The following is a 26,077-nucleotide window of genomic DNA, read 5'->3' as shown; positions in this document are numbered from 1 at the left end:
GAAGGCTTTTGGAACGCTGGCCTTTATAAATCAGAGCATTGAGTACAGAAGTTGGGATGTAATGTTAAAATTGTACAAGGCATTGGTAAGGCCAAATTTGGAATATTGTGTACAGTTCTGGTCACCGAATTATCGGAAAGATATCAATAAATTAGAGAGAGTGCAGAGACGATTTACTAGGATGTTACCTGGGTTTCAGCACTTAAATTACAGAGAAAGGTTGAACAAGTTAGGTCTCTATTCATTGGAGCGTAGAAGGTTGAGGGGGGATTTGATCGAGGTATTTAAAATTTTGAGAGGGATAGATAGAGTTGACGTGAATAGGCTGTTTCCATTGAGAGTAGGGGAGATTCAAACGAGAGGACATGATTTGAGAGTTAGGGGGCAAAAGTTTAAGGGAAACACGAGGGGGTATTTCTTTACTCAGAGAGTGATAGCTGTGTGGAATGAGCTTCCTGTAGAAGTAGTAGAGGCCAGTTCAGTTGTGTCATTTAAGGTAAAATTGGATAGGTATATGGACAGGAAAGGAGTGGAGGGTTATGGGCTGAGTGCGGGTAGGTGGGACTAGGTGAGATTAAGAGTTCGGCACGGACTAGGAGGGCCGAGATGGCCTGTTTCCGTGCTGTGATTGTTATATGGTTATATAATTAATACAGTCAGGGCTTGGAGGGCGGTGCAACAAATTGAGGGCAAGGAAAATATCACCCTTCACTCCAATAACCAGCAGTCCAGATTTTCAGCCTGGCATAATGGATTCTGGATTTAAACTTTGGATATCTAAGGGTATTTTCTATCTAGGAGATTTGTTTGTTGAAGGAACAATGATGTCTTTTAGTCAAATAGTACAGAAATTTAACATACCCAACAAGGATATTTTTCGTTTCTTTCAGATAAGAGATTATATACAGAAAAAAACATCATTGTTAACTGGTTTCTATAGTTCTGACATAGAAAAGAGGGTGTTTTGTTCTAAGGGTAAAGTCTCCATTAGTACTTTCTACAGCATCCTGAGGGAATGTTCTTGTGGAGAGGCTGAGCAGCTGGGAAGGGTCTGGGAGGAAGAGCTGGGAGTAGAAATTACAGCTGAAACATGGGAGGACATCTGTGAAAATGCAAAGAAGATTTCAGTTTGTAATAGAACTAAAGCATTGCAACTCAAAATTCTGCATAGAGCCCACCTGACTCCAGATCGTCTCTTGAAATTTAAGTCGAGGGTTTCTCCAATGTGTTCTAAATGTAAAGTAAATACTGGAACTTTCACCCACTGTTTTGGATGTCCCAAACTTCAGGCATTCTGGAGTGATATTTTGGGTGAAATGGAAAAGATTCTGAAGATGGAGCTTGAACTGGACCCAGTGTCTTTTCTCTTAGGCTTACCCAGCAGTTGTATTATTAATGCACATCAGAAAAAACTTTTTAACATCCTGAATTTTTGTGCGAGGAAGAACATTTTACTTTGTTGGATATCCAATAAGGCTCCTGGATTTTTTGGTTGGCATAAATTAATCATGGAATAAATTCCTTTGGACTTTTTGACATGTATGGTACACTCAAAAACAAATAGTTTTCATAAAACATGGCAACCTTTTCTGCAGTATGTAGATGCAAACCTGCCTGCTATACTAATAAGGGCTTTTGTATAGGATGTTGTCGTGATGCCTATATTTTGATGGAAGTGTTCTGATAGCTGATATCTATGAAGGGAAGAAATGTAAGTGTAAATGTATCTGGAAATTGAAAGTTTTGTTATGCTGAGCAAAAATTTTTTTTAAAAAGAAACACTATAATATACAAGTAGCCTATCAGATCGAAGTCACACGAAGTTATTAACACTCAAGTCACACCTTTTTTTATTAATACTAGGAATATAAGAACTTCTTTGTCAAAACTCTATGACATTATCATGCATTTATATAATTGCTCATGATATTCAGAAGAGCATAATCAAAATGAATGCTGAACCAAAGAAAAGGATGTAAAAGCTTGGTCAAATGGATATGTTTTAAAAAGTCGCTTAACCAAAGAAGAGAGAATGGCAATCATTCCAGACTGTATTACCTACATGTATATACATTGAATAACAAATGTTGGGAGAACTATTGAACAGAAAAGAACATGAGTTATAAGTAACATGAGATACAAAGCATAAGCCTTATATTTAACATCCACAAGGCACAGGTCCTTTACCAGCTCTAGCTATTGTACTGGCCTCTGATAATAACTGGCAGAACCATGGAAAATATGGACCACTTTCTGCTTCTCAGGAGTCACCTCTCAGAGGTGACACAAGACAATAAAATTCATTTTCTTCAGTGCAATTAACTCAAAGAGAGTTTGAAGCTTAAGATTTCAGACCTGGCACAGTGATCTGTGTCCTCTTATACAGTTCTAACACTTGGACCATCTAAAACAGCCCAAGGCACTAGAAAGATATGACCAATTCTTCTTTACAAAATCCTCCAAATCTGTTAAAGGGATAAGGGCACCAATACTAGAACCTCCCCTAGGCCAACATATCCAGCATTGAGACCCTAATTACATCCAGTTGGCTCCAGTGGTTAGATCATGCCTATTACTAAACTCAAAGCACTAACCATCTTAAGACAGAAGTGTGGAATTAACTTTTATCTCAAACTTGGTGCATTTATTTTCAATAATTATTTACCATTATGGTGATATTCTCTTGTTTGACACAATAGATGATTCTTCATTAACATTCACTGTGTTATAAGAGAGTACCAGTTAGGGTAATTGTTTACACTTGATATGTAGTGATGATCACTGCAGTTCATTTCTACAACCTGTATGCTGTAGACTCATACATACAATCATTTGTTACACGAGATGTCCCTTGCAATGGAGGATAGTTTACACAAATCCATTATTTAAAGCAATCCAAAATTCAAATATTTTGGACCCTAATTTTTACTTTGCTAGTAGAGAAGCTAGTAGGGAAACTATCAGAAAGCCTAACATGGATTTAAAGTTACTTGGAAAAATATGACATATTCAATGTATGAATAGATAAAGATGTAGTAAGGATTAACTTCAAAATAAAGGCAAAGTATTAGGTAGGTAATAGGAGATAATTAGATACCCTAGGAGTACAGAGCTTGTTATATTGAAAAAAGCAAATGCTCTGTTGGACTGTTTATAGGAGTATTGCTTTTCACTAGTTTTATTCATAATTAAATGACGGTGAAAACTGAACGACCAATTAACTCATGCACATTACACCAAAATATACTGAAAAGAGTAACCAAAAATGTGTTATATTGTACACTGAATTTGATAAAATCTAAAAATATGTGATAGATGGTATTGAAATGCAGTGCAATATACTTGTAATGAGATGATCCCAGGCAATTTTATTTCCATTTTAATTGTGGAGTGGAAAGGGGCATACGTGGCAAGTCTGAGGTGATCTTTTCACAGGTTTGTATTGAGTGGGATGTATGTGGCTAGTGGGAAGCCAGTAGTTCGTTTGGGACAAAGACAGGATGAGTGAAATGGAAAGATTGTTAGCTTAGGAAAGCAGCTGAGAATGTTAGACCAGGTAAAGAAGAGAGAAATAATCAGTATCAGAGGAAATGGAGGCAGGATCACACAGGTTAGATTGGATCAGTGTGTGGGGGCCACATTGTCTAAGGAACTTCTAATGACCATGTAGTCCAAATTCTCTTGCAAGGACTGTCACATAGAGAATGACATCATCCCATACACCTGACTCAAAAATCATGCCAGAGCTTCAAGTGGCTGGTGGAAGGAGGCAGGAAATGCTTGGCCTTCAATTGATATAAAAAGGCTAGTATCAGCTTTTTGTCTGGAAAAAGATCAATTTTCAATTACACAATGCTGGAAAGTAGAGTATAATGCAATTATTTTCAGGCTTTCTAATTTACTCCTTTATTCTTCCCTAATTCATGCAGCAGTACTGTTCCATAATGATTAGCAGCTCTCTAGTGCCTCATCTAAATGACACTATGTCACGTAAAACTGCTATAGAGAATGTTGGCAGGCAGTTCAGACAACCAAAGTCCCCACAAATACATCTTCCAGAAGTCATCATTGGATAGAAACCAGAAATAAGGACTTTGGCTGATTTGAACAAGCAATTAATTCAAAAAAACTTCCTGTGCCTTCACAGAATAGAAAAGGAGCAGATGGCCAGTCTTTGTTGGAGAATTAAAAGAGTTGACTGAAAGTTTAGTTGAAGTGTTTTTTTAAAAGCTTTTAATGCTGAAAAGGAGATAAGTAACAATGAAGAGAAAATTCCAGGCTTGTCCAAGGTGGTTGAATGCCACACTACTGCAGTTAGGGGTGGAGAGCAGATCATTCAGAGAACTGATGCATGCAAAGGGAAATATGGTACTGGAAAGGGAAATATAATTGGGCATATCGACAAATTCAAATAGGCAAATGCTGGTCCAATAAGATGCTAATTGTTTTTGTTAACAATCAATTGATTAGTTACATGCATAAATACACAGCTAGTAAAGCCACTGCCACACAAGACCAGGATCAGAGGTTCAATTCTGATTTCAGCTCCATCCGAGCAGAGGTGCAGGTTCTCCCGTATTCATGAGTTTCCCACAGGCACTCCAATTTCCTCCCATATCCCAAAAACATGCATGTTGGTTGATTAAATGGCTACTGTAAATTGCCCTTAGTGCATAGGTGAGCAGTAGGATTTGGGGGGAAATTGAAGAGAATATGAGGGTGAAGAAAAAAAGGCAGGAACATATGATTTGTGTAAATGAGTGATGGATGATCAGTGGGGACAGGGAACCAGAGGACATGATTCCATACTGTAATTCAACAGAGGCATCAATTGCATTATGGCTCAGAAATTATTCATTTCTGGAAAAATTCATTTTGTGGGTAGGTGGTGTTGGGTCAACGTGTTTCTTTCAAGATTCTACTGTTGTAAAATTCTAATGATACAAGAGCTAAGGTACAATAAATTGTTTACACTTTATGCATTCAATCACCTTTCTTCTGCTTGCTCCAGCACATAAAGCAAAAAAAGTAGATTGTAGATCTGGGTCTTGTGATATATGGGAAGGTTAAGAAGAGTTGTGAATTGGTTGGGAGACTCGAGGGAGAATTCCTGAGAGATTTTTTTAAAAGTGGATTTACTACAAGACAATGCCTAGCATTTGATTTTATAGATTAGGATTCTCTCAGGCAGGTCCATTGAACATGTTGAAAAAGGTCTCACATTACATGATGGCCTGCTTCAGCAAGTGAGGCTTCTACTGTTCTGAGCCCCAGAGGCACAAATGAAAATAACAGTTGAGCGTTCATGCATGTTGCACACCACTGACCAGATCTATTGTAGGAGGCCCAGAAGGAAAATCATGGCTTCATTGACCTTACAATAAATCACTGATTATACTTTGCAAATGATTTCTAAGAAATTTATCATGGAATCATATACAATTAAAATTTCTAGGATCTAGTTTTAAAGGAGTCACAAGTTCACTCTCTAGTCAATGTTAATTGACTTTTCTGATAAACGAGGAGGTATCTTACTGACTAAATGCAGCAAAAACAAACAGATTTACCCTGACCTATAGGTAACCAAGAAAAAAATTAAATAACTTCCTTATGCAGAACTATCTTGAATTAGCAAGCAAATCATGGCTGAAGAAATTTTATTTTCTGATTTTTTTCTGCAGTAGGCCACTATATAAATGTAAAAGTGCACTTAATAACAATGACAAAACAAATAATTCACAAAATGCTTTCTTTTTCATAAAATTGCAAATTTCCTATTGGAATCAACGGTGTTCTTCCACGGTCTACACTTTGTATAATGCATAGAAATGCCTCCTAGGCTTTGCACAAGTACAGGAATGGAATATACATCACAGAAGTCTGACTCAGCATTCCCTTTCTGTGTACAATGCTACCAGTGAGGTACTCATTCTGAATAATATTTTTCCTACATCAATTATTTATTTACCAACAATAGCTACTTTCTATTAAGAAATAACAGCAATTACATTAGCTATTGATCTTTTGTTGATAGAGGAAAGGAACAGATTGACAAGGACAGACCAATTATTTAGCTACTTATCTTTAGCTTCATTAAAAATTTACAAAAAAGGCTCAATCATTGTTGAACTTAAAAATAACTAGGAAACAGCAATCAATAAATGTTTGAACATTTTACAACTTAATTATTTCTTTATTCAATATTATGCAATTGAAAAGTCACACATTTAACTGACTGGTATGGACAATATTTTGGAAAAGAGTGAGGTCCTCAAGAAAGATAAGAACAATTACAAAAGCAGAATATGGATCTGAAATTCAAAGACAGAAAGCCACTTTGAACTCATTACCTTGGATTGTCCTCCTCAAAATATTTAGGCTCAAACAATCATTAATGTCACCAGGTTTCACTCTATTGAATCAAATCATACCTCCACTTTCAACATTCTTTACAAAACTTGATTCTCAAGTCACGTATACACATTCTCAAGTGTATTCACAATATACCCTTCCACTTCTAAAAGTGCTCTAATGCTCTGACCTCACACCATGCTCTTTCTATTGTATATAGATCTCTCTTGACATTGCCACATAATGGGCCAAATTTAGCTTCAATTGCCTGGAATGGAAGCAAAGGACAGATTAAGCTGATTTTGTGTACTCAGAAAGTGTTAGGTAAGGTATTGGGGGTGATTAGGAATGGGGCAGTCTGCTGCTGAGAATCCACTCTAGAATGTCTAACAGTCAGGGATAGGAAACAAACTGGGGGTGGAGTTCTGCTTTTTGTCAAAGTCAGGACTATAATTCAACAGCTATTGCTGCAAATCTTTTTTTAAAAAAAGTATTGAAAATACAAAGTAAAACATTGAAATAATTAAACCATTAAAATAAAATAAAAATGGCCTGATCTTCTCTTAATATCCAAGCAGAGAGTCACAATTCAAATACATGAGGGATTTGATCCAAGTCAAATCTGGAGAGGTGGATTCTTGAACAAGATGAAGAGGTGTGATCTTTATACATGAGCCTAGTTATGACTATGAAGCTACTAGTTTATTGCTCTGAAAGCTCGACACCTTTCTTGAGAAGTAAGTATGATGGCCTGTGTGTAATTCTAGAACCAAGGCAATGTGGTTGTCTTTGTAACACCCTGGGGAAGGTTTCACTGCTAATGTAATGGTCTTTCTGTAGAAGCAGTGTTTGGGTTATGGTTAGAGATAATGGGTGCTTTGGAATGTGAGTCGTCCAATGAAGGAAGTGTGATTTTGTGTTGTGTTCCTGACACTGGTGTGTGAGCTGGGTCTTTTGTTCAGTGGGAGATGAAGGGAGAAAACACCGGAGAGAAGAGGTTGTAGGACTCGACCCAGAGTGGGGGCATGATTCGACGAAGCCCGGGGAGATCGAAGGCGGATCGGCAAAAGGGAAACCATGAGGTCAACTTGTGTACATTGGACTGTTTCATTAAAATCGACCCTTTTGTTTTTTTTTTACTAACCCATTAGTCAAATTAAGAATTATAAAGCTAAATCATTTAATTGTATAGCGATATACTGTCTGTTATTTTGTGGTACTTATTTGTAACAGTAACGAATCACGCAGCATCCACACAAACAGGGGGTTTCAGGGTGGGCTTACACCTCAATCTCACACATTTGGTGGGGCCGGACGTTGTCTTCCCTAGACTTGTGCAGCTGACGGAATCAGAGTGTTTCAATTGTGAGGGCTCTTCCAGGATAGATTTAGTAGGAAGTTGTGAGATTGCGCTGAACATTGATTCAGTAGGTTGTGTGTTTAAGTCTGTGCTAAACTATTGCCCGGTAAAGTGATTACGGCACATGGTTATGGATGCTGCTAGGGTTGAGTGGTGATGCAAATTCACAGGGTTACTGGTAACGAATGTGTGCTTGTTGAGTGGGGTAGACATTCGTATCCCTGATGCATTGTTAATTTGAATTTTAAGTACTGTTAAAGCTGTAGGAAAAGTTACGATTGTGGGTACTATCGAAGGTTCATGAAGTACTATTTCAGGCTGAAGTACTGGCCGGGAAGTAGGAACATTGATGCTGATGTTTTGTCCCGACATGCGCATGAAGAGCTGGACAGGGATGAAGAGTGGGAGAGAACTCCTGCCCTAGGAGTGAAAGCCATGTGCCAGTTTTCCACCAAGGTGAAGGCAGAGGGAAGGCAAGGGCAGGATCGAGCGGTAAATCAATTGGGAGCTTCTGATGATGCCATTCCACAAGTTTACTGTAACCTGACTGCTCTGAAGACAAACTAGTTACCGGAATTGAGTCCTGGGGAAATGGTAGCTGCTCAGCGAGATGACCCAGGCATTGGTACCATTTGGTCAGTGGTCAAAAAGGGAGACATGGCCCAAGTGGAGAAGACAAAACACATTGCGGTGCCTCCATTACTGAGAGAATGGCCCAGATTGGAGTTGAGGAACTAGATTCTATAATCGGGTCACATCGCCTCCAGAATGGCCTCAGTGTTCCCAGCTGATTCTGCCTGAGAAGAATCGGAGGATTCTGTTGAAGTCACTTCTTGATGATTTTGGACATTTGGGAGTTGAAAAGACCTATGGATTGCTCAGAGATCGGTTCTACTGGCTCCAAATGAAGCGGGAGGTCAAAGAGTACTGCAAGTCGTGCATTCGATGCATATGGAAGAAGATGCTGCCAATGAGGGCTGCTCCATTGTCCCATTTGCAGAGTGCAGGGCCCCTTGGCCTGGTGTGTATGGATTTCTTGTCAACAGAGTCAGATGCCAGCAACATGGCAAATGTCTTAGTCATCACGGATCATTGCACCAGATATGCACAAGCCTTCCCTACCAAGGATCAGAAGGCACCCACTGTAGCCAAAGTGTTATGGCAGAAGTATTTCATTTATTATGGCCTCCCCAGGCAGATAAACAGTGATCAGGGATGGGATGGAATTTCAAGAGTAGGCTTATACATGAGTTACTGAACATGCTTGGAGTTGAGAAATTGAGGACTACGCCTTATCACCCACGAGTGATCCCCAGCCTGAGAGGTTTAATCAGACCTTGCTAGACATGCTCGGAATCTTGGAAATCAGCAAAAACAAGTGAGTCAACATATTGGACACTGCTACAACTGTACACAAAGACTTATCTTACCAAAGATTTATCTGAAGTATGTGTCTGATATGAGAAGGGAGCTGAAAAAGGCTTATGAATTAGCTGAGGTCACGGCTGCCAAGCAGAATCAAGGAAGTAAGAGGAGGTATGATCATAAGGTTAGGTTCTCCCAACTCATGCCAGGAGACCGAGTCATAATAAGGAATTTGGTCCTATCTGGGAAACACAAGTTGGCTGACCACTGGGCAGCTATGCCCTATGTAATGGAAAGTCAGATGCCAAACGTAATAGTTTTCTGGGTGAAACCAGAAGATGGGCATGGGCCTGTCATGGTTCTCCATTGCAGCCACCTTCTGCCTCTGGGACAAGAGGTGTGGGTTGACCCAGAGTCCAGCTTGGAGCCTACAGCTAGAAAGATGACTCTGTGGCGATGCAGAGCGACTGAAGAACCAACAGCAAGAGAAGTTAGATTGGACCCCGCCCCTGAAAGGGTTACTGACTCGGAGGATGAGGAAATGTGGGTGTGGTATTTGCTACCTTTTGCCTACTCCCTACTGATTGAGGAAGAGATTTCCCACCCTTCTCACACTGAGTCAGGTGAAATCGAGGGGACTATCTGTGGATAGACTGGGTTTCAGTGGGACCATGAAAGAGATGAAGCAGGGCTCAGCCAAGTGGCAGAGGGGTCTGAATTGCTGGAGGGCATGAGTGATACACTGGAGAGGCCTCGCCATGCAAACCAGAAGCATCCCAAGGAGTGTCTGAACCTGAAGCAGATGATGGGGTAAGGAGGTCTCAAAGAATCAGCAGACCACCAGATAGGCTGGCCTATATAGCACTGGGGGAACAGAGTGTGGCACCTATTGCCTTGGTAAGCAATGTCACTGTCATGAGGACATGACTAATTTTGGTAGGGGGAGAGTGTAACACCCTGGGAAAGGTTTCACTACTAACGTAATGGCCTTTCTGTAGAAGCAGTGCTTGGGTTATGGTTAGAGATAATGGGTGCTTTGGAATGTGAGCTATCCAATGAAAGGAGTGTACTTTTGTGTTGTGTGCCTGACACCAGTATCAGCTGAGTCTCTTGTTCAGCAGGAGATGAAGGGAGAAGATGCCGGAGAGAAGAGGTCGTAGGACACGACCTGGAGTGGGGCCATGATTCGCCAAAGCCTGGGGAGATCGAAGGAGGATTGGTGAAGGGGAAACTGTGAGCTCCAACTTGTGCACATCAGACCGTTTCATTAAAATAGGCCCTTTTCTTATTTTTTTGCTTTTTCTTTACTAACCCTTTAGTCAAATTAGGAATTATGAAGCTAAATCATTTAATTGTAAGTGGTGTACTGTGTATTATTTCATGGTACTTATTTGTAACAGTAACGAATCATGCAGCATCCGCACAAACGGGGGGTTTCAGGGTGGGCTTACACCTCAATCTCACACGTTCGGTGGGGCTGGAGATTGTCTTCCCTAGACTTACGCAGCTGACGGGATCAGAGTGTTTCACTCAGAAATGGCCTAGTAGCTACCTCTGCCAAATGCCACAATAAATTCTCAGAAAACTCAAGCACTCGCATGGTGTACCCTATTTAACCAACACTGCAAACTTTCCTCATAGACATTTGAGGATGTATATTTAAACAGGATGACATTTCTTTCAAATTACATCCCAGCCTTTCCATCAGCTGTCCTGGCATTGCAGTGTATACTCAGGAGAAAACTGCAATTAGGGCATTCAATGTTGACTGCAAGGTTGCATTTAATCACATGGCATCAGATTATGGATGGGCATAGAAACCACTTACTGATTATCATCTACCATCCTCTAAACTGATCAATCAAATATGAGCATTACTTGGAAGGAACTCTAGAGGGGCAGCAGAATCATGGACTGGTGGGAAATGGAGATGGCCATCATCAGTTTGCTCAGGAGCACTGTGGCTTACCAAGACAACCCAATCTCAAAGGATAGAGCTACAAAATTGCACCTGCAACATATTATAAGATCAACATGAGGAGATAAATCTACTTGACTTCATTCTTACCAATTTATCTGCTGTGGATGCACTGCTTGTGAATGGTAGACACAGGCATTGTGGAGACTTACATTAAAGGCTACCTTCTTTTGTACTCTGTCTCACTATCATGGTGTTAAATGGGTGTCTTCAGAAAAAAACCCTGTTAGCTCAAAACTGAGCAGACAATGATGGGGGGCCAATAGCAGCAGTTGAGCTATAGTCTATTACAATCTGTAACAGGTCGGTTAGTATATTCCTCACTTCACTATTATTATCAAATCTGCAACCCAAAGAAATGTAGAAGTCCAGGGTGCATTTCCATGCCAAAATGTCAAACCAGATTGAAACTGATACAGCAGAATTATAAACAAAATTAAGCAAATGACTCCATTACAGGATTAAATCTAAAGTTCTGCAGTCATGAAAGATGATGGAAATGTATACAAAGGAGGAAGAAGCTTCATTAATATTGCCACTTCACTGATGGCAGAGCCTAAAAATTTATGCCTAAAGATGCTGAAAGTGGATGATCCATCTCAACTCCTTTGAGATACTTAGTTAAAAAAATAGTCATCAAGCAATTTACTGATATCAAGAAAATGACTGAAGGCAATGAATACAGCAAAAGCTATGGATTCTACCAACATCTGACTGCTGAACTAATGATGTGTTCCAGAAGTAGCCATGTCTCTGTCCATACTTTTCCAGTATAGCTGTAATGCTGGCATTTGCCAAGTATCTATTGACAAATGCAAATTTTTCTAGGATAATCCTGCCTACAGAAAGATAGTGAAATCCAAACCAACCATTGCCCTATTGACTCTCACTTGCCAGTAAAATGATTGAAGATATTGTTTTCTTGTGTGTTTTTCCTTAAGTAACCTGCTCAATGATAGGGATTTTAGCTTCTATCAGGGCAACCTAGCTCCAGAATTCATTGGAGTCTTGGCTCAATCATGCAATAAAAAATCTGAATTCTACAGATAAACTGAGAACAACTGCTTTTCATATCAAGCCAGTATTTGCATCAATCACCACAAACAAAATTGAAAACAATGGGAATTATTCAACTCTCAGTTGGCTAAAGCTGCAGGAAGCACACAGGAAGACCATTCTTTCTAGAGGTCTTTGCCCAGGATGTCAAATTAGATCCCTGGGACAGCTCTCCTTAACTGTTTCTCCTGCCACCAGAACATTCCTGGGAACGTCTACGAACAAATGCAGTTTTCAAACCTATCTGCAATTCTTCAGATAATGAAGGATTTTCAGTTGAAATGTAGGATGTCCTGGACTATGTTCACACCTGGATTCCTAAGTGACAAGTCGCATTCTCAACTCCCATATGCTGGGCAGTGACCATTTCTAAGAAAAACCTAACTGATTCTCTTGACATTCAACAATATTACAAATCCAAAATCCCTTGAGTCTGTGGAGAGCAGGGGGTATAAAATATAAAATAAATGAAATCCTATGTCATTCTTTGAAAGAAAACTCCTGGTCTTCTTAATCATTCTTGTTTCTCGTGTAAGGTTTTGAACATTTATTTATTTTTAAAACAGCTCACAATTTAGCTTATCTTCTTTGCCTCAATACCTTCAAACTTTTTCTTTAAGGCTATTGTCAATGTCTCAAGAGCACATGTTCTTACTGTCAGCAAATTCCCTCCAAGACAGAGTTAATAGCTACATCTGTGTGTTCTGAATTTGTGCACCTTATAGAATTTCCCAGCATATAATCTTGGATGTATGCTATCTGCCTCCTCTTATTCTGTGACAACTTGAAATTTTCTACTTTTTGTAAAAGACAAACAAACTACAGAAAAATTCTTAAAGCTTTATTTCAAATGAGACTCGTGCTCAAAATATTAACAATAGTTGCTTTTCTATTCTGAATTGTTTACTGACACACATGATTAACAGCACCTGTAGTTTCTTTGTTTTCATTTAAAGAACAAAACTTGAAACAGCTGAAATGCATCACAGTAAAGGTATAGACTTCAGCAACATCCCAGCTGTAGTGCTGAAGACATTGTGCTCCTGAATATGTTGCACCCCAAGCCAAGCTGTTTCAGTACAGTGATAACATTCCCATTAGTAAGCAAATGGAAAATTGATCAGAAACACAGAAAACAGGTCAACTCCAGTCCAACTAATTCCAGCTCTGTTAGCAGTAAAAGGAATCATCAATAGTATGGTCAAGTGACACGAGCTCAGTGACAGTCAGTTAAGATTCTGCAAAAACAGTTTGATTCTAGACTTCATTGAATGGTTGGACCAAAAAAGGATAATTGAGCAGAGTTCCAGAGGAACATGTCAGTCTTTGACATCAAGAAACACTGAACAAGTGTGCAGTAAGAAACCAAAATTGGTTTCACATGGTGGCATAAAGCAACTCACTTCATGAGAGGGAAACATATCAAAAATGGCTGATATTGTTAGAGGTTCTGGAATGCTGCAAGAGTTCTAGGCTGTAAAGCACACCTAGGTTGTAAAGGAAAACTCTACACTTGCCAAGATGTGCATGGCTGTAGCCACACAGTCAGACATACAAGGTCATTGTTTTATCATCATTAGGTCAAAATCCTGGAATCCTTTATTGAACAACAACATCAACAGTAGAACAGGGGATGGAAAATAAATGCTGAACACATAACACATCAGCAATGCTCACATCCTGAAAATGAAAATAAAATCCCTGTACAGCTTGTCCTCTTAATTCACTGTCTCATCGACTTGTGCCTAGTGAACACTATTGCTGAACTCAACCTTATTCTTCTCCTGATCAATTAATTTTCATTTTTACAGTTTACAAGCATTAACCAGAAAAAATTATTTTAAGCAACATAACGTTTTAAAATATAAATGTAATATGTCTGGAGGATGTGGACATGTGCAATAAAAAAAACTGGAGTTCAAAACATGATTAGAGTTACACACAAAAATTTCTTTGTGACTAAGATTTATAGAGCAAAGAGCAAATCATAGGCTGAGCAGAAACTCATGGATAAATTTAAAGGCATCGGTGAGATCAGTGGGCGTTGTGGAGAGTTCTAACTGACCATGAAAATAATAGCAGGGATGAAGAATAATGATCACAACTGATGAAAAGATTAAAAAAAAGGTCCCTGCATCAAAAAAGACCAATGCTACAGATTCCGTAGGAGTGATTCTTAAACAACAAAGGTGGTCCTAATCATAGTTGAAGGCTGCTGCATGATTAAAGAGCTTATTTAAAGCAGTTGACAAGTATAAAAGGTGTGGTTCTTCGCTAAACTTTTCATCTGTGGTGTCTCCACAACCAATGATTTTATTCTTAACACCCTATCCAGCTTTTTGCTGTTCCCCACTTCTCACCACCTATTTCCTTCACAGATGCATAGGTCAGTTAATACTAACCCACTGATCATGCCCACAACTTGCAGTTCTCTGCAATTTGGGAAACAGTGGCAGAAAAAATACCCTGTACATTTTGTACGTGCATGTATATGCACGTACATTTTAAACATAAGAGCTACTGAGTATCAGAACCCCTGGACTAAAACGGTGCCATTTCCATGCTCTGTATGAATGGAAGGAGCGGTCATGAGATGCCTAGAGAAGGACAGAGGAGTCAAACAAGGATTGCTGGGTTTATTGGGTTGGGAACAATAAAAAGACTAATATAGATGGAGGAAAGAAAAAAATGTAGTCACATGATGATGGAAAGAGTCAGTGGAGAATGAATGCAAGATTAAGGTGGGCGGGAACAAAAAGGAGCAAGAGAGGATTGGAAACGTGTGTCTGGCAGATGGTTAAAAACAAAATTGCTTTGTTGTTGGGGAAGTATTGTGAACAATAGCAGCAAGAGAAAGCATTTCTCATAACAAAATTTAGTATACAAAGAAATCTGTAGCAGCAACCATAGTAGGGAAAACAAATGAGAGGTACTTTCCAAACAGATGATGTGACCTTCTAGGTGGCCCTTTTCAATATTTCATAATAAATATCTTTCAATTGAAAACAGCAATAAGGTAACAAGAGATAATACAGAAAAGATTGGCTTACATAAACCCTCATGTATGATGTGAAAGGTATTGGATGTTCAAGGTAAAAATGAAGCATGTACTTCAACAGTAGCATATGCAGTTCATATAGGAAAATTTCCAGACAATTGAAAAAAATATGAGCTAGAACACCTCAGAAAAAATGCAACTGATTTTGTGATAAAATGAAAACCGCTTGCAAATGAACCTTTTTCTCTTTTTGACATCCATGAAAGGGTTAATACTTTAAATACCAAACAAATGAATACTTTTACTATTAATGTTGCAGTTAATTTATTACTTTAAAGCATGAATAATTACTTACATACACAAGGGGAACAAAATGCTCAAAACTTTTTAAGCAATACTGGTACCACCAGTACTGATTGACCAATACTGGAACCACCCATTCATCCTATCAGGTTCTGGTCTGTTATTAATTGCTCAGAGGGCAGGACAAAATTCCTTCAATTCATAAATACAAAATATAACAAGTTTGAACAACCTACCTGCAGCTAATATTTGAAAATTCCAGCCAAATTGCAGTAAATTGCACATATTTTATCCTGAGAAAATTGAAGCAAGCCAAAGTCAACTGAAGGGCTTGGTATGTGGTCCAGTTCTCAAGCAGCTGTCCCTAATCTGTTCGCCTCGGCAGAATTCAGGCCTTTTAGATTATCACAATTCATTTTTCTTTAGGTTCTAACTAACCCACAACCTGGTCAATTGTTCTTTACCCATTTCCTTTAGAATAACTAGCTAAAAGCAGTGTAGATTTTTAAAATAAGCTGGTCTCGACCAGTTAATTGGTGCGCACACCTGATTGTGGTTAACTGACTGAGCCGAGGGAAGAAAGTATACATATTTTATTCCAATTGTTTAATAACATACTTTTGTTAGGAGCATTATTTTCTCTAAAAACATTAATAATAACACAAACAATGAAACAAAAATGTAAACCAATTTCTACAGAAATTATAGTTGATAGAAACAACTATCAGTATTGTTCTTGGGATTTCTTTCTCTGACCTGCAACAAATAATTTTGTTTTCATGAATGAATCATTAGCAGCATTTAGATTCTTCATTTTACATAATGCAGAAAAAAGTGCACAATATTGGTATTTAGGTTTGTCCTCATTTTAGCTCTTTGCAGCTTTGAATACATTGATAAGCAGAAGTTCTAACCACTATTACAAAATTCTCTTTTTCATAATCCTTTTTGTACCCATGCAGATAATGTTCCACATAATTTTTAGAAAGGCTAATTCAGCCTGCTTAACTTGAGTCATTATCTGAGTTAACAATAAACAATAATGAACTAATTACCCACTGTGTGGCCATTCAAATGCTATAACAAAATATGATGCACAACTAGAATTATAAAGCTAACAGTTTGGTAAATCAAAATAAATTATTAGAACACATCTGTCCAATTGTATAACAGTGAAATGCTTCCAGCCAAACTGAGGACAAATGCTCTGGCTGGTTTCACTATAGTGCAAAGGCATCAATTTCATTCTTCAGAATAAAAATAATTTCATTATCAAAGTACATTCAGTATATATCACCATATACACTATGATATATATATATATATATATATATATAGAGAGAGAGAGAGAGAGAGAGAGAGAGATTCACTTTCTTGCAGGCATTCACAGTAAATCTAAGAAACACAATAGAATCAATTAAAAACTGCACTTAACAGGATGGACAAAAATCAATGTGCAAAAAAACAAAAGACAAAAAGAAAAAAATAATAAACAAATAAGCAATAAATATTGAGAACATGAGAAGAAGAGTCCTTGAAAGTCAGTTCATAGATTGTGGGAACAGTTCAATGATGGGGTAAGTGAAGTTGAGTGAAGATAACCCCTCTGGTTCAAGAGCCTGTTGGTCGAGGGGTAATAACTATTCCTAAACTTGGTGATGTGGGTCCTGAGACTCCTCTACAGTCTTCTTGATGGCAGCAGCAAGAAGAGAGCATGGCCTAGATGTTGGAGTCATTAATGATGGACTTTGCTTTCCTGCAACAGCACTTCGTGTAGATATGCTCAATGGTGGGGACAGCTTTACCTGTGATGGGCTGGGTCTTATCCACTACTTTTTGTAAGATTTTCTGTTCAAGGACATTGGTGTTTCCATACTAGGCTGTGTGCAGCCAGTCAATATACTCTCCACTACATATCTATAGAAGTTTGTCAAAGTTTTAGATGACATGCTGAGTCTTTGTAAACCTCACCTGTGCTGATGGAGATTGTGGAAGAAATGTTGTTGCCAATCCGAAAGGACTGGGGTTTGCAAGTGAGGAAATCAAGGATCCAGTTGTATATGGAGGTATCAAGGCCAAGGTCTTAAAGCTTATTGATTAGTTTTGAGGGGAAGATAGCATTGTTGATGAAGAGATACTACATTGATTGGCCTTATCTCAAGTAATAACGAGGCAGCCTACAGAGAAGTCATCACCCTGACACAGTGGTGTCAAGAAAATAACCTCTCCCTCAATGTTGCAAAAACAAAGCAGCTGATTGTGGACTACAGGAGGAATGGAAACAGGCTAATCCCCGTTGACATCAATGGATCTGGGGTTGAGAGGGTGAGCAGCTTTAAGTTCTTCGGCATACACATCACTGGGGATCTCGTGGTCTGTACATACTGGCTATGTGGTGGGAAAAAAGCACAGCAGCGCCTCTTTCACCTCAGATGGTTGAAGAAGTTTCATATGAGTTCTCAAACTTTAAGGACCTTCTACAGGGGCACAAGTGAGAGCATCCTAACTGGATGTATCACTGTTTGGTATGGGAACCGTATTTCCCTCATTCACAGGACTCTGCAGAGAGTGGTGTGGACAGCCCAGCGCATCTGTAGATGTGAACTTCCCACTATTCAGGACATTTACAGAGACAGGTGTGTAAAACAGGTCCGAAGGATCATTGAGGATCCAAGTCACCCCAACCACAAACTGTTTCAGCTGCCACCATCCAGGAAACGGTACCGCAGCATAAAAGCCAGGACCAAAAGGCTCCGGGACAACTTCTTCCACCAGGCCATCAGACTGATTAATTCGCATGGATAAAATTGTATTTCTATGCTATAGTGACTGTCCTGTTGTACATACTATTTGTTATAAATTACTATAAATTGCACATTGCACATTTAGATGGAGACGTCAAGCAAAGATTTTTACTCCTCATGTATGTGAAGGAGTAAAAATACGTTAAGGGTACATCCCTCCCCACCATCTGCAGTGTGCACGTGAGGCACTGCCTCAAGAAGGCAACATCTACCATCAAAGACCCTCATCATCCAGGCAGTATCATTATCTCACATCTACATTTCGGCAAGAGGTACAGAATCCTTAAGTCCCACATTGTCAGGTTCAAAAACAACTACTTCCCTTCAACCATTCAGCTCCTAAACCATCTATATAACCCTAATCATTAGTTCAGTATAGCAACACTGACCACTTTCCACTCCAATCAATATTTTGCTCTAATTGTGCTTTTCTTACTTAAACAATGTATATAATTTATGCATGTTTTCTTATGAATGCCGTGTACCTGATACTATGTGCCTGGGATGCTGCTGCAAGTAAACTTCTCGTTGCCCCATGCAAATAACTGTACTTGCACATATGTCAACACTCAACATTGACATCTCTCTAAGCCCACTTGTTTCCAACACCTCTGCTAAAGGGAATCAATCTTTCCTATTTATTCTATCTAGGAGCCTCAATTTCTTCACTTTTCTTTTACACTTAATTCTTCCCTCAGGCTCCTTTTTCTCCAGAAAGCAACCTTACCTTATCCAATCTTTTATCATAGCTACATTTTCTAGACCTGGAAGCATTTTCATGAATGTCCTACGTACCAGCATCACTGCAATCATGTATTTCCTGAAATGTTATGCTGAGGCTTATCTGGTGTTATGTACAGTACAACTCTCCTGCTTTTATATGTGTTGTGACTAATAAAGGAATGCATCCTGTACGCCTCGGAAAATTGTAAAAGCCAAACTCAAAAATTTGTAAATAATCATCCCAGAAACAAGAAATCATGGCAATCTTGGAATCACTCAGTGTACTTAATAGATTAACAATGATAGATGTTCTAGGAGATGCAACATTTCAAATTAAATCAAATAATGAAAGGGTAAAGTAGAAAACTTAAGATTTATACAGTACATTAAATATGTTATATAGATTCAGGACTTAATCAAATGAGATATTTTAAGTTTACAAAAGGGGTTGTTTGTAGGGTTAATTCAAGTTCAGAAAAGAGATACTTGCTTCCTTTGCAGAGAAAAAGAGCAGATGGTGTAATACTAAAAAGAGAAAAAAAAATCAGACCCTGACCCCTGTGATTAACCATAGACTATGTCTGGTTCAGTGAATGTGCAGAGGAAAATGGCAATTACCAGTGTCGGTGGAGTAGACACGGAAACTCTTATCCCAGAAGCCACAAACCAGGATGAAGCGGTTATCGGCAGTGATCACGAAGCACTGGGAATTGACTTGAATGCTTTGATCCAAGGGGTCAGTAATTTGCCTTCTGTGCATGCCAGTGTTATTAGCTTAAAGTAAAAAAGAGAAACAGCATTAGTATTCTATCAGTAATGGAGAAATATAGGTTATAACTTGTGCTTGGAAATGTTATATTACTGTAATTTAGATTTCTGAACAGCAGGCTCATAAAGCCAAGATCTGATCGCCTTAATGATGAAATCTTGGCATCAGTTCAATATTTTTCACCACTCAATGTAATAAAGAACTCTGCTGTTATTATGAAAATTTCCTTTGCAATGGGGCCACTACATTACGGGGGCACCAATTTATCATAACCCAGCTCATTCACACTCATCAACAAGTCCAAGTGATGAAACGATCCAATATTATCCTGACAGTGCTTCATGCGCATTCTCAATCGCACATTATTACAGCATCCATATTAATTTTCACTGACACAGGTTCTATCCCTGTACAAATTAGGCAAACCAACGAGGGAGAGTTGATGAAATACCAGTGAATCCACAGCTCATTGCATTCCAATTTGCATGCAAATGGTTTATCAAGAAAATTCCATTCCCAACCACCATGAGTGAATAACAACAGTAATCTCCACTTCAGTCCACCACACGGCATGTAATGAATTGCAGAAAGAAAAGCTGACAGACCTATCAGAGGATCGATTTCAACTGGCAGCTGGTATGGCTGTTCTTGCATAGATCCATGAAGGCCTAAAATTGTAAATAAAAATTAAATTAGATGTTGTAAGAGCAGCTCTGTGGGGGAAAAAGTTATATATTTCTCCCTTAGCTTTGCAGAGATGTGTTTTCATGAATACAGGTATGCAATTTTGAAATTGCATTCCTCGCCACATAAATTTGATTCCAGTTAAAGATTTTGCCATTGAACCAAAATACATTGAGTGTTTCCTGCATAGTTTTCTGAAGGGGTTAAGAATTATTTTGGATTTTCTCTGATCAAAGCATCAGTTTTTTGTTTCATTCAGCAAACCTCATCTGGTTTCCAGCCCAATTTTCTTTTCTGTCTATTGACTGCTATCACCATGTAGAATATCTTAACATATAATAAATTTACACCAGACCAAAATTTACAGTTTTTAAAAAATGTAGAGTACACGTAGAAATAAAAATTTAAAATCTACATTGTTCTAATGCTCTAATTTAACTGTGTTAGGGCTGTTAGTAAACAAAATATTCCATTTAATCATTGCAGATGTTAGAGCATAGCTGTCTTTTAACATGTCAACACTCAGAAAATGATAAATCTAGCTGTTGTCACTAACATCTCTGCACTCACCGGTAACATTATGCCACTTGTTCACAGCAAACAGCCTGCTCGCAGTTACTGTAATAATGGCTGGTACAGCCAGGCCTGGCTGAGTGTTGGCAGCAACATGGGTGACCGGGGAGTTGGATGGGAACTTAAGTACCATGATGACATCTTGCTGCATCTGGTCTGTGAACATCAGAGGAGTCTGCAGGAGGAGATACTGTTCAGTGGCAAAACCCCAAATCAAATACAAATCAAAACAGAAAAGGTATGGGGAAAGAGAAGGAAGCAAATAAAGAGGAAAAAAGTGACAAACAGGAAGAAATAGGTTAGCAGCAGAGAACAGAGCAAAGATACAACTACATCCCTTGCAAACCCTTTTGATATGAGGTTCTGAGCATCATTAAACATAGTGCTCTCATGAGAAAAACAGCTTTAATTGTTTTAAATAAAGGAATCCAATTTAAACCAGAACTGAGTTGTTTTAATATAAAAAGCACAAACTATAAACAAAGATTGAAAGAGTAAGATATTTGTCTTGTAGGGGGAAAAAGTGATTTCAAAGAAGGAACATAACAAATAGTGTAAATGCATGAATTATAATTGTAGAGAAATTGAAATAAATAAAAGGCATTTCCATTTGTCATAATGAAACATTTCAAGATATTCTGTGTAAAATTACAATATCTTCAGTCGGCACATTGCTGCATCAAAGCTACAACTAGAAAACAGCCACTAACGACAAAATAGGAAACAGAATTCAACCAGATGTCGTCATGAGACAAAGCAAGAAATATTGCACTGCAACCATACTTTAATTGTTGAAGCAGCAATTCGATTTTTGGAGCATAAAGGAAGGTACAAAAATAATAAGGTGGATAATAAGCTTCAGTGACACCCTTCTGTGAGAGTGGCTAAAAGCCAATCAATATTATGAGTTAATCTTCCCCAGACACTCATTCAATTAAAGGTGTCAGTAATGCCTCATCTGATGTAGCCTCAATTAAATCCAACTATCTGATCCACTGAAAGCACTTGGGGATAGGGCAACAGAAATCTCAGCAGACAAATATGTATTGTGCATTTGTCTGCTAATTACTACACCTGGCATAAATTACCACTGATGCACTTTGCACAGCATGACACAACCTTATTTTCTAAAATCTGTGCCTCATTTCGAAGGCTAATTTGCTTGGTGAAACTAAATTAATTTTTATTAGGTGACTTAAACAATAAAAGGAAACTAGAAGTTTGGCATGGGGGTGGGAAAGGAAGAAAACACTCCATCTTTATAACGCATTTTTGTTAAAATATTTTCTCACTAGCAAAAAATATAACAGGCTCTCACCCTCCTTCCCAGGCTCAGTGGAAGACATTTTTTTCTAACTTAATGTTCCTCCATTTTATGTTGTTCCACATGAAAAAACATATATTTTGATGCTTGAATCCTCCCCAGGCTGCTGGAACGTGACATTAAGCTCTTGCCATATAGGTTTCTGCAAGAACTTGTACCGGTCTATTGCATGCATAGAGCTAATGAGTTCACCGTCCGGTCTCTCGGTTTTTTTCTTTCCCCCACAAGGAATATAAGAAATAGGGTGAGAATTTTAAACATTTTTATACTTGCATTTTGCAAATAAGTTATTTGTTTGGCCTTGAATCATACATAAAGATAGCTAGCCCATATACTTCGCCACGACTGAGCTAAAACCAATGCTATCCCACACGAAACTAAATTTTAAACCTATAGTATGCTAACATTTTCCTACCATTTCCCCATTTATCTGCTGTTGTATCTCAGTGCAATATAGTGGCTATGAGCACCTCATTGACGCAGTTATCCTTATATGAGAGCCTGATGCTTGCTGGCCATTAATTTCAAACTTTGGTTATTCTCTCCGAGCCACCACCAACCTATCATTCCTGTAAGGAATCACGGCATAGTGATCACTGGCCATTTTCTACTACCCACACTCAAGGCAAAGAAGGCCAACCATATTGTCTCTACTGTGCCTCAGTGACAAACATAGAAAATCAGACAATCCAGTTAGCACTCCCCCACCATCACCCTCTATTACCTCAGTCACTGCTTTCCACTGTGAATATTTCAAACCACTTTTACAATGCTGTTTATATTATAAATATATGCCTTTATGTACATTTTATTCCATACCTGTAATTTAACTAACTTTATTTTTTATATTATTCTTTATAATTGTTGTATGTTGATGTTTTTGTTGTATGTCACGCCAATACACCACAGCAAATTCTTACTACATGTAAATGTATATGGCGAATAAAATTGATTCTTGATCCTTGATATCATCACAGAATGACTTTTACAAAATCATACACTACATTTACTCACTTCCACCAAGTTATCAAGAGCCTTTGGTTCAGCTTTAAAATCATTCTCAAAGCTTTTTAGGTGTGCGCCAAGAATATTGGATCATTTCCAATATCCATAGAGCCTAATTACATTATTTTCTTTTAAGTCAATGTAACAAAAAAGGTGCACATTGACGCCCAACTATGATTGAGTAAATGATAGAGGAATAAAGGGCCAGAGAATTTCTTTTGATATACTGTATTAAAATAATTACAAAGGCATTCAAGGGCAAAAGAACATAAATGATTAAGCAAGAAAATTGTCGGATGTTTGTTCAGAGTGTGAACAAAATGCCACATTTGGAACCAGATCTAAAATGGAAGTGGAAACAAAAGCATGCGACATACTTACCACTTGCATGGCAGAGCTTCTGGGAGGATGTGGTTCTATTAAAAGTTGAGAAGGAGTTTGGCCAAAACTTCGGATCTGGGCTTCAACAGCCTGTAGGAAACATGTAAGTATATGATAAAGGCACCGATCACAAGCATCAGAAACTAAATGGTCACCTGAAAATGTCATGCAACACGTCTGGATTGCATCATAGTGAAAATCAAGCCCGTATGTTCACTATAGTTGGGAGCTTGGCACTAACACCTAGGATTATCTCATCACTTAACTGTACATGTTATTTCCACGAAACACTCTTAAAACATTCTCATTCCCTCCATTTGATAAGAAACAGAAACTGGCTGCTACAGCCATAATTCTGACCTTGCCTTTGTTTTGTCTCTCAAATCGAGGAGCCTTCTGGTTTTGCATTTCTCAGTAAATAAAAGCAGAACTAAACTTAGACATATATTAGCATTTTCTGTGCTGGATGCCTAATTACAAAATAACTGAGTGTGGCAATAGTAAAACACTAAGCAGTCTATCAATAGTGGCATTCCTAGTCAATCATACGTACAAGTTAAAGGAACTTATTTTTGTATTTTGTTTAACTTCTGCATTGATTCATAATTCTCTGGCATGGTACTGGCTATTGTAAATCTGACATTTATTTCCAGAAATTTTTTAACCACTTCAATACTGAAAACCTTCAGGCATTTTTCATACTGCATACAATTTCTCAAAATGTAGTTTGAGTATACATAAAGCAATGAGTATTACAGCAGTACCAAAATATTAAAGACCTGAAATTCAAATTAAAGTGTCTGACTATTTTACCCACACCCACAGAGAACAAGATAAGCATAATTAAAAGGGATATAGTGGGGAAAACAAATACAGGATGAAAATGTGTCCTTCAAATGCTTATTTTTTAGTTTAAAATGTTATTCAACATTTTTGAAAAGTATGTAATTTTACTTCCTCCAATGTAAATTTAAATCCAACAAAAAAAAAATCATCCGGGGAAGTTAATGGTGCCATTGATCAAAAGGTTTGTGTTAGAACTGAATAAATGGAGGGGGGGGGGAGAGAGAGAGAGAGAGAGAGAGAGGAGAGAGAGATTACACAGAGCACAGTTGGGTTTATTTTCCAAGTACAATAATTTATTGGGGGGGGGGGAGAGGAGAGAGGGAGAGAGGGAGAGAGGGAGAGAGGGAGAGAGGGAGAGAGGGAGAGAGGGAGAGAGGGAGAGAGGGAGAGAGGGAGAGAGGGAGAGAGGGAGAGAGAGAGAGAGAGAGAGAGAGAGAGAGATTACACAAACCTCTAATGTTGGATTTTAAAGCACAGTTGGGTTTATTTTCCAAGTACAATAAGTTATTGGGAGTTTAAGTTGAATGTTTGCTGGACAGAAGATTATAAAGTGCATTAAAGATCTCAAACAAATTTTTATAGGTAAACAGATGATCTTAAGAACAGAGAAGAATAAAAAGATAGGATGTAACACTGGAACCTCTAGAGATAATAAAGGAAAGCACATTACTTTTGCTAACCCCAGATTTTATCCAAAATGTATGTCTTAGACTAAGCCATGTGCAATGGGTATTGATTCAAAACAAAATCTAATCTTAAGAACAAGCAACATGTAATGGTTATTAAATTAATTTCTTGAAATGACCTGAGAATAGCTGCTATGTATCTTAGGTACAAATAACTTAATACTGAAGTGAAAAGGATGACCTTTCAAAAATAGGCTCATCAGGAAAAAACACTAGTAACAGATGCTATTCCAAAATAAATTCAAAATTGAAAGACAGTGGGAACTGTCACAAGATCATATGAAATTACAGATTTATCAAAATAGCAGTGAAAGAATGAGACATTTAGTTACACACACACACACACACACAAAGAGAAAACCAAATTGTTCCTGATTCAAGGTCCATCCAGTTCAGGAATAATTTTCAATACCAGAGCAAGTTATTTCAAATATGTACTATTAGCATTTAGATTAATACTATGACTAGTTGTTGATCCGGGAATATGCTTGTGTTGAAATTATGGTAGAATCTTACATAAGGGTGCATATTCTGGCACAACAACAGAAAAATAAAAAGGAAGCAACCTCTCAATGCACTGAATGCAGTCCATTTACATTCAACGATCAGAACAAAATGTAAATTACTTATTTTAAACTAAAGCAAATGATGAAAATACTTATTGAATGTCATTTCAAAATGTTGAAATTTAAGTTGTTCAATTTCGGAATATAGTTCACTGAAAACATGCTGCTGTTCTCCAAAATGGTTATTATTAACACTCATTCTTAATATTCAGATAGAAGTTATATTGCTTTCAGATGAAATACAGGTGGTAAACTTTATTATACATCAAAACTGTCAATTGTACAGTAAGGATTGCTAAAGAAAT

At 38.1% G+C, this 26,077-nt stretch overlaps 1 protein-coding gene across 2 annotated transcripts in view; it reads right to left on the bottom strand.

Moving 5' to 3' along the window:
- lrba (LPS-responsive vesicle trafficking, beach and anchor containing) overlaps positions 1-26,077 on the bottom strand; it is an 807,866-nt gene that overhangs the window by 57,398 nt on the left and 724,391 nt on the right. Inside the window, exons 48-51 of one of the 2 annotated variants that reach the window (XM_073042906.1) lie at positions 23,675-23,764; positions 20,962-21,154; positions 20,313-20,375; positions 19,557-19,712 (exon numbers count right to left, since the gene is read on the bottom strand). In XM_073042906.1, the coding sequence (XP_072899007.1) occupies positions 19,557-19,712; positions 20,313-20,375; positions 20,962-21,154; positions 23,675-23,764 (502 nt within the window). The remainder of the gene's footprint in view (positions 1-19,556; positions 19,713-20,312; positions 20,376-20,961; positions 21,155-23,674; positions 23,765-26,077) is intronic. The other variant, XM_073042907.1, reaches the window with a different exon arrangement.

This window comes from Hemitrygon akajei, chromosome 4 (assembly GCF_048418815.1).
Source record: "Hemitrygon akajei chromosome 4, sHemAka1.3, whole genome shotgun sequence".
Lineage (NCBI taxonomy): Eukaryota > Metazoa > Chordata > Chondrichthyes > Myliobatiformes > Dasyatidae > Hemitrygon > Hemitrygon akajei.
Note: the sequence above shows the minus strand (reverse complement) of the source record. Positions and strands in the feature narration are given on the sequence as shown.